The following is a 10,000-nucleotide window of genomic DNA, read 5'->3' as shown; positions in this document are numbered from 1 at the left end:
AAGAGCCACTTCCGGTATGACAGAGTCATAACAGCTGATCGACCCAGGGGAAATTCCTCTGATTAAACCCAGAAACAGAAAACGCTTTTGAATAGGTGTGAACTTTTTACTTTTTACACACATATACACACCGGTAACATCGTTAAAAGTATTAACACAACCGACACGGTTAGTGCACATTTTAATTTGTTTCTTCAAAACGCAATGTCCAGAAGTTAACATGTTGATTAGGGGATGTGAACTGGTAGGGTAGCCTGCCCATACATAACAAGCTCGGACCGTTCGTTGTGCGTAGCAGTTGACAGGATAAAAAATATTCTTGATCTGTGAGAGTGAGAGAACTTTTTGGAATACGCGTAACCTCCGTATACTCACGGCCTAACACTTCCCTAAAAATTACGTCCAAACACAGGGTGACAATCAATCACTAAAAGAAAGTTAACAGTGAGTAGTTGTTAGTAGTGCTCAAGGAAACAAATAATCCCATTGGGTGATCTGTATGTTGTACACAGCTCACTGTTTACTTTCTTTTGGTCGTCGTCGCACCGTATTTTGTGGCACTTCACCGCGGCTGAGTAATTCCAGTCTTCTAATGGAATAGACTCTATGACAAATTTCCCATTGGGGATGAATAAAGAATTATTTTTTATTGCGACGTAATATTTTGGCAAGTACCAAAGCTAGTAAAGGCTGCGATATATTCCATTGAATATTTCTTTCTCGGGCTAACAGATGTGTTCATTTCAATGTATCTGTTTCAGGAATCATAATCATTTCGACCTTGACCCTTTCGTCGGGGTTACCAACTTCAGATTACTATCAAAACAACTACGGGGACGGGTCTATCTACTGGAACACTGAAAATAACTACGGAAATAGTGTTGGATACGAAAATACTGACTACGGGTTGAACGACTATAATAATTATGGTGAATGGTATGAATATAGCAACAATTACGATTACAGTGACGAGTACGCGACTGGCAACGAATATGGAAATAGTGACAATTATGAATACAGTGATAATGGTGGGACTAGTGACGAATATAGCGACCAATATGATGCATACCTTCAAAGCTTGGGCTTCGACACCTGGGAGGATTTTTTTGAGTATTACGGCTTGGATCTGGGTGATTACAATTGGGATCACTATTACGGTGACAATTATCAAAACAGTGAGGATTACGGGTATAATGACGGAGACGAATCCAGTGACAATTACCAAAGCAGTGACGATTACTGGACAGGCGCTGAATATGGAAATAGTGACTATTATGAATACAGTAATTATGGCGGGACTGGTGATGAATATGGAAATAGTGACGATTACAATCACGAATATAGTGACGATTACGGGTATAATGACGGAGACGAATCCAGTGACAATTACCAAAGCAGTGACGATTACTGGACAGGCGCTGAATATGGAAATAGTGACTATTATGAATACAGTGATTATGGCGGGACTGGTGATGAATATGGAAATAATGACGATTACACTCACGAATATAGTGACGATTATGGGTATAGTGACAGCAATGATTATAGTGACGGGTATGAATACAGTGACAATTATCACAACAGTGATTATAGAACAGTAAAGGAAGGTGCCCCAAACGTAAACAAGGTCTAGAAGCACGTGGCAGACCACATGTTCCTGTCTTGACAGCTCACGTTCCAATGTAAATTATAGAAAAAAATAACCTTTAAAATTTGGCTGTTATGTGGCAAAAGAAAAACATATTCATAAATACTCGATCACGCGTCAAATAATATCTAAATATTGTTTTTTTTTTTAAACAAATCGTAAAATTTATCAAAAATTACTGTCGGTCTATTTTTAGACCACGGTCAATCTCATTCTCCAAAATCAATGCGCTTGTGTGAACAAAACAAGAACTATTTGAAATCTGGTTTTCGGAATAATTTAGCCATATACAAAGAATTTAAATAAATAACTATTTTATTTGTACGTATTTGTTTTTAACTGACTGAGTATTATCTACAATTTGAACGACAAAAACGGGAGACCTGTTTTGTGCGCAACGTTGTCCGGCTGCTAAAGTTCCTAATCACCAGAAAAGAATGGCAGTCCAACTCATGCAAAGGTAAGATGCCAATTTCAGTGTTTGAGTTTGTAATTTGTATCGATTGGTTTTGAGAGAAGGAAACGATTTAGTTCAATGTTAATCCATAATAGCGTTCGGGTATTTAACTTTGGATGTCTCACCGGCATAATTTTAGAATGCTTTGTTTATTTGTTTTCATTTCACTTCGCAATTTGACTGCTGTCAGTCATTACAGTTACAAATTACAGTTACAGTTACAGTACAGCTTCACTCGCCGATTCTCACTTACAGAGTTTACGTTTCCTTCACTCATGTCTGCTTCATGCTCATTCAGTGAGTGATTCGAATACTACTCTGTGAGAGAACACACTTTTCGTAATTTATGACATTTTATGGGTAAACGTTTACAGTCTAGAACGTGTGTCAGTGTCAGCGTCAGTCATAACTTGACCGAAAAACAAAACAGAAAGGAACAAAAAAAAGAGCAGACACCCCCCTCCTCAGTAGTTGAAATCTCAACAAAAGTTGTTTTTTTAAATCCTCATCTTTCGTGGCGCGTAGCTTTCACCGCTTGTCATATTTTATTGACTCTCGCTCTTTCCTGACCTGATAATATATAATAGATTTCGAAACGTCTTCATTTCTCATTATTATTCATGATGGAACTGGAAAAAGGAACAAGACAAAGGGTCTTGCCACCGATTTTCAATATCTTGTGTTGTTTGAGGGATTTAAGTTGGTAGCCGTTTTTGCCACATAAGACTTGTTGTTATTGTTTTTGTGAGAGTCGATGGGATAGGAATGGCAGAGAGGGAGGAAGGGGTGGAAAAAATGAGAATGTCTGGGAAAAGAAAATGTCCCACTCAACCCCTTCTCGCATCTTTGATATTTGGCAGGTGTCAAACTACATGTATGACGTTTGGATCTTCCAAGCCGTTTCGCCTTATTTGGTCGGTAGCTCTGTGAAAGAAAAATACAATTGTAAAATGTAGGGAGTGCGGTCTGATATTTTCGTCGTCGCTATGATTATTCCCAGACAGGGTCTGCCAATAACGAAAATTGGTTATTCCAGACGATAGAGGAAAAAAAAAAAAACAATATTTTTTTATTTAAAAAAAAAATAAAAACAATTTTAAGAAATTCATGCTCAGAAAACGGAACAAGGCCAAACAAAAAAGGATTAAAAGAATAGACTCGCTCCAAAAAAAAAAAAAAAAGATTTAAAAAAAAAAGGGGGGGGGGGGGGGGGGGGGGGGGGGGGGGGGGGGGGGGAGAGCGATTGAATGAATCTGTGCAGCTAAAATGAGCAACGAGTTTCCCTTGGCTCAAGAGGAATGAAAAATGAAAAAAAACTGTGTTTAAGTTTTTGTTGAGTGTTGTGGGGGGGTCGTGGGGTTTTGTTACAGTTTTATATTATAGATAGAATGCGGTTGGCCAAGGAGTTCACAACATTGCCATCCGGAAGTATAACGGACCAACACACAAACTCTGTGTAACCATGAACTTTTATAGTCTGGTTAATACAGTTTAGTGAGAACAACTCACAAACGCGGATGGCAAAAACAATAACAAAGGCCTGAGTGACGTCATCTGCATACTATCTATAACACTCCCTGTTAGTTCAATCTATTTTGGGGGTAATGATCAAGTGGGGCTGGTCCCACAACTCTTTACGGATTTTACTTGGATTGAAATTGAAAACTAAACCTCTCTGATTACTTTAGATTACCTAATTTTATTTCATACGTTTTTTTATGAGAAGAAGTTTTTAGGATTTTGTAATTCATAGGAAACACCATGATATGTGACATGATGTCTTATTAAATTTTGCCTGAGGAATGATAAGCCAACAATTTGAAAAGCTCTCTCTATTGATCGAATTATCAAAAATTTTATTTGTGATCAGATATTTTATTTGACTTTTAAAGTGAAATCTAGAGGCATTAAAAAATATTCAATGTTTATTAGACTTTTCTTATGTGATCAAAAAGTTAAATACAGGAAATACTGATCAAATGAGTTCACCAGAAGGTAAATAAAAGCCCATTTTTTAAAAGCTAATCGACATTGGTTATGTAATCTTGCCTTCATGATCATAAATCTCTGATAAAATTAGACCTGACACAACGGTTTTAGTTTTAACAACCTAGTGGTATCTGAGTTCCAGGTCCATTATGTTTTCTAATGTTTTTATTGAATATAAGCAAACCATTAAGAAATAGGTCATGTCTATATATTCAAACATTGAATGGTATTTCTTCTTACATTGAAATAAGTGGTTCTTTAGGTAATAAGGCTCATGGAACTGGAGTTATTCCTGTTTCTGTAACATGAAGCAAACAGAACCTTAAATAGTGCTTGATAACTTTCTTTAAACAATAAATGGTATTTCATCTTACTTTGAAATAATTGGTCCTTTAGAGTATAAGGTCATGGAACTGGAGGTTTTTCCTGTAACATGAAGCAACAGACTGTAACAAGTGCTTGATGAACTCTGAATAAGTTGCACATTTACATTTTACTTGTAGAGTTAATCAGTTATTCATTCAAAATTGCTATCTTAATTTCAAATTGGCATTTAATTAATATAATAATATAAAGTTAAATGAATCCAATGATAATAATTGATTAAAAATAAGATAATTATAAATTTTATTTCATTGGTTGGTCCATATGAATTTTACTTTTATGATTTTGTGTGAGATGATATTGCTTTTTATGGGACCATGGGAAAATGGTTTAGGATGCCATGCTTATCTTTTTTTTTTCAGATCTAAATAACATTACAACAAGAATGAGTCTCTGCATTCCCTTTAATTGTTCTGGAAGCATTGGCCTGCCTATACCAGGGGAATTAAACAATTTATATTCAGGAAGAAGTTCATTTTATTATTATTATATCATCATCATCATTGAGTCATATCCTTCAAGATTATCAAATGGCTTTCATTTGTTACTGTATCTTATAGAGTTCCTCATATATCATTATGGACCCTTCTATGTTTTTTTTTTAATGGGAATTAATGTTTTTATTCTATATTCTTCATAAAACCTCTCAGCTTTATTGACCTCCAAGTATAATCTAGAGATAGAGAGCGGTGATTGAGAGAACAGGACCATATTTTGCTTTCGAGCGTTTCTTAATTTTAAAAGCAGCTTACTGTAGTTTGTAAAGATTTTAAAAAACTTTTTCTAATGACGCGTCTAATACACGTTAAAACCAATGCATTTCTATCCCGTTGTAATTTTTGGCAGTGTATCTCCATTTTAATGGTATTGGCTCCTGTTTCTTTATACAAATGCCCTGTGAGTTGTTATACACTCGAAAGAAACATTTACATAGGGAAGTCAAGAAGAATATAGCAAAAGAAAACCTGCTTCCTTGGTTATGAATAAGAAATTTAAAAAGAAATAGGCAAATATCTCTTTATCTTGTCTACCATTTAACTTTTAATTATTTTTAAAAGTTTATTATATCCTTTTCTATATTTATAATTTAATTTATCAACAAGATAAGAGTACTGATGAATCTATTTATGTAGCTGATTTGTAATGGTAGTAGAATTTGATAGATGGGACCATGTGATGTTGCATATCAGAACCTTTCTTAATCAAAGCTTTTGCTAAGGCTCTTAAATCACAGATTTAAAAAAAATGGAACTACACAGTTTCAGTAATAATTATCAATTTTCTTTATTTTTTTTCTTTCTCTTTCACAGGATGAGAATACAAGCATACCTTTATAATGGGAAAACATCTTATCTATTTTTTATAAAATGATTTTCAGTTTGTAATACATGAATATGAATGAAATGACAATAAAAGTGATATAAATTTATAATTGCTTTTAATTTATTTCGATTTCACAAGTTGTGTTATGGCCCTCAGATACGGCAGGACGGGTGAGACTGAGAACCAGTCCTCACAATAGCACTAGAGGTCTTGTATGCAAGATGTGATTTCCATTGATGCAGTTTAAAGACTGTCCTGTTTTATTCATTTGGTGCACGCTGTAGGTTTTTTGGGGTTTTTTTTTTTTTTTTTGTTTTAAGAAAAGATTCTTTGGGCTTTTTTCTTCAATCTAAGACTTGATTGAATTCTGACTCAATGCAAATCAACTTTGTTCCAACTCCAACTCCTCAATTTCAAATTACAATGAACTTGTGCGCCCTTCCTTCTCTGTTAACCTACAGGTTATTGGATATGTAAGTTTAATACATTTACGTCTCCCACAAGATAGACTAGCAATTTATCTAAATATCTTGCATTCGTCTTTTGTAATAACTTTTCATTCTGGGTTACACATGAAAGTTAGCAATGCCGGGTTACAAAGTATTTTGATATTAAAAAGATCATCATCCTAACATTCTAATCTTAATCTTTGTCATCTTACTTTTTTTTTTTATGTTGCCAGGTGTAAGATTATTAATTTTGCAAGTCATCATCATCATAGCTTGTCGCACCAACACCAAACTCACTCCACAGCATTGGGGAGCAGACTCTTAGGTCATGGTCAGTGCAGCTGAGCCCATCCTGGCATTCTCTAAGGATGTCTGCTCTGGGCATTCACATGTACACAAGCTAGTCTCAGCCAGCCCCCACTTTTTCATGCACCAGTTGTTCTCACAAGTTTTGCCCGTGCTGTGTTCAGTGTTACCAATTCATTCCTGGGGAGCTCGGTTCCGTAGGCAGTTCTTCTCTCGGATCTCCAACAGCTTCATTTGCATGATTGTCCCACTCTGTGTGGAAATCCTGTATACAGCTGCATGGTCAGGGTTGATGCTTTCTTCCGTCATGAAGCTCTTTCTCGACTTCAGTCTACTTTTTATTGGGCTGTGGTCATGTTGGGGGTGCCTTGGGTCCATTTTCTGTTTATATTTCTGGGCTTTGGAAGCAGTGGCTCTTCGAATGTGAGGGAGGTGCAATGCCACCCAGCCGATGGAGGACTGGAACTGCAGTCGGTTTCAAGTTACTCTAATGATCCGGCAGGTGTTATTTTGACATGGAGGATCTTACTCAGACTGGTGAGACCTTTTCGGCTGTTGAATAGCAGAGGGCTAGTATGGTTGTCCTGACTGTTTTCTGATCTGCTCCCCGTGTAAGTTTTTCTTCTCTTTTCTTAGGAAGTTGTTTCTTTTGGCCACCTTTGCTTTTGTTTTCTTTGCGTTCTGAGAAAAGGACATTGTGCGGTTTTACGGTAACACGAGGTTACACGGGGAAATGTGTTGTTCTCCAATATGTCCCCATTCCAGGAGATGTTCAGTTTCCTGTTTTCTTTAGACTTGGCGGCTCTTTATATGGAAAGCACACTCTTGAGTTTTTCTGGGTTAGCATTTTGTGAGTTTTTAAATGTGGGCTCAGAGAGTGGCTCCAGGACATCCGTTAGTCTCTCCTCAATGGTCTTGAAATCAGAGGGCCTGGGACGCGAGACACAGATCATCAGCATATAGAACCCCTGGATGTTCTCGAACTGAGGTTGGTCATTGGTATAAACGTTGAAAGGATAGGTGCCAATTACCGATCCTTGGGGAGTCCGTTCTTTTGTGATCTGCTTTTCTTCCATCCATTTCCACAAAAAAGTGATGGTTTGACATAAGGGATTTTATTATTGCAACTATTTTTGTGTTACGAGTTACCTTGCAACCTTTAGGAGCAGTTTCCTGTGATTTACTGTGTCATAGGCAGCTGCCAGGTCCACGAACACAGTTATGTAATTTGTTTGTTCTCGTAGAGATGATGATCCTACCTCAATGGCGATTGGTCCGGATTGTGATTTTGGTATGGGGTTGCCGACAGTTTTTGACATGGCTGGAAGACACAAATGCAGGGTTGGGTTGTAACTGTTCTCCAGCGAGCGCTTGAAAAGGATGATTCATGCGTCATAGAAGAGTGTCAGATTATATTGGTCAGCCCATTCCTCAACAGTATCTACATCTTCGTTGTTCTCATTGTATCCCCATTTGGTGCTGTGGCTGTTAAAGTCACCTATCACAATCATTGGTTTTCTACTAGTGGTGGATGTAACTGGCCACTTGAATGGCGTTGGTGGAGGTTTGTTGACAGATATCACATTGAAGTGTCTGCCTTCAATTCTGAGAATTTCCACCTCACTTACTGTCATGGGCCTGGTTGTATGTCATATTGATTTGTCTTTGACTTTGATGTAGTTAACGCTACCGTGAATGTTGCTTTCATGTTGTTATGACTAAATGCATGCCAGGGATGTTTAGTGCCACGGTCTTGTGCGTCTCTTGTAGACAGAGTTGCGTCGCTGGAGGCCGATTGCTACAACCACACAACACCAACATTTTGCAAGTATCTTTAACACTTTTACCATTAAACGATTGATATTGACAACAACAATAATAATAACTATTATTATTATTATTATTATATATTATTATTATTATTATTATTATTATTATTGTTATTAATAAATGATATTAGTAGTAGAGGTCTAGTAGTAGAAATAGTAACAGTTGGACCAAGTACATAAATATGAATATTTATTACAGCGCATTTCAACAGATTCAGATAGCCGTGAGCAATGCGCTTCACAATGTTTCATATTTATCCCCCCCCCCCCCCCCCCCCCCCCCCACTTCAACAAGCCGTATGGAACCATATTTCTTTGTCATACAGCCTGTTTAGCGACCCTTGTGTACTAAACCTGTCACTACCGTCATTTCTGTAGCCAGATACTCATTCAATCGAGTGGGGTAAGCGGTTAAAGTGCCTTAGCCAGGGAAACAACGCGGGGGGCCACAATTTTTCACGATTAGTCATCCATCCTATTACTGATCACACTTAGCATTGGCATTGCTCGACTTTTGTGACAAGACGAAAACCGTACCGCTGAGCCATACGGTCCGTTAGTTCAGTCTAGTTTTGTGGTATCAGTGGTTATAATACAGTAGTGGTAGTGCAGTTATAGTAGAAGTACGTAGTAGTAGTCTTCTGTTCAAAATGGTCATCTGAGCGAAGAGATAGGAGATAGATTCGAATTTACTCTCTTCATTGCATTGACCGTATGCTTTGACTTTGATCATTTGATACGCTGTAAAAAAAAAAAAAAAGTACGGTCCACCTTAACCAAAAACAAGCAACAATCTTAGTTTCCCTGAACATAGATATGGTTTTGTTTACGGGAAGAGGGGGAACCATGATTATGGTTTTCCTACAAAATAAAAGGAGCATTTGGGCTATAAATAATATGATCGTGGCCTCCCTAGCTATCTCAGGCTCGGAGTAAACAGCTGGAATTTATTCACGACCAGCTTCAGTTTGCTGCCTTAGCAACATGTAAACAAAAAGTTGGTTGGATGCGCATGACATTACTAAAGGTCAACTGCAGCATAGTTCGGGTCATTTATAAAAAAAATCTGGGTCACGTTTGACGTCAAATGTTATTGTTTACATATGGGGCACCTTCCTTTACTCTTCTATTACGGGACCAGTGATGAATATGGAAATAGTAACGATTACGGATACAGCAGCGATGACGAATATAACGACCAATATGATGCATACCTTCAAAGCTTGGGCTTCGACACCTGGGAGGATTTTTTTTGAGTATTACGGCTTGGATCTGGGTGATTACAATTGGGATCACTATTACGGTGACAATTATCAAAACAGTGAGGATTACGGGTATAATGACGGAGACGAATCCAATGACAATTACCAAAGCAGTGACGATTATTGGACAGGCGCTGAATATGGAAATAGTGACTATTATGAATACAGTAATTATGGCGGGACTGGTGATGAATATGGAAATAGTGACGATTACAATCACGAATATAGTGACGATTACTGGTATAATGACGGAGACGAATCCAGTGACAATTACCAAAGCAGTGACGATTACTGGACAGGCGCTGAATATGGAAATAGTGACTATTATGAATACAGTGATTATGGCGGGACTG

General features: G+C 37.4%; 1 protein-coding gene and 1 long non-coding RNA gene across 2 annotated transcripts in view; both read left to right on the top strand.

Moving 5' to 3' along the window:
* The first annotated feature begins 1,804 nt into the window (after positions 1 to 1,804).
* On the top strand, positions 1,805 to 5,845 carry LOC144956690 (uncharacterized). Its single transcript, XR_013642000.1, has 3 exons — positions 1,805 to 2,108; positions 4,841 to 4,948; positions 5,789 to 5,845. It is a non-coding gene; the product is annotated as an uncharacterized LOC144956690 (long non-coding RNA).
* Positions 5,846 to 8,840: 2,995 nt separating this feature from the next.
* Positions 8,841 to 10,000, top strand: part of LOC144956689 (uncharacterized) — a 5,009-nt gene continuing 3,849 nt past the window's right edge. Inside the window, exon 1 of the mRNA XM_078887346.1 lies at positions 8,841 to 10,000. This exon is cut by the window's right edge and continues 600 nt beyond it. Coding sequence (XP_078743472.1) covers positions 9,529 to 10,000 — 472 coding nt within the window. The 5' untranslated portion in view covers positions 8,841 to 9,528.

The sequence above is a fragment of the Berghia stephanieae genome, chromosome 11 (genome assembly GCF_034508935.2).
Source record: "Berghia stephanieae isolate SIO BIC M18660-M18661 chromosome 11, UCSD_Bste_1.3, whole genome shotgun sequence".
NCBI lineage: Eukaryota > Metazoa > Mollusca > Gastropoda > Nudibranchia > Aeolidiidae > Berghia > Berghia stephanieae.
This window is presented reverse-complemented; position numbering and strand designations above follow the sequence as displayed.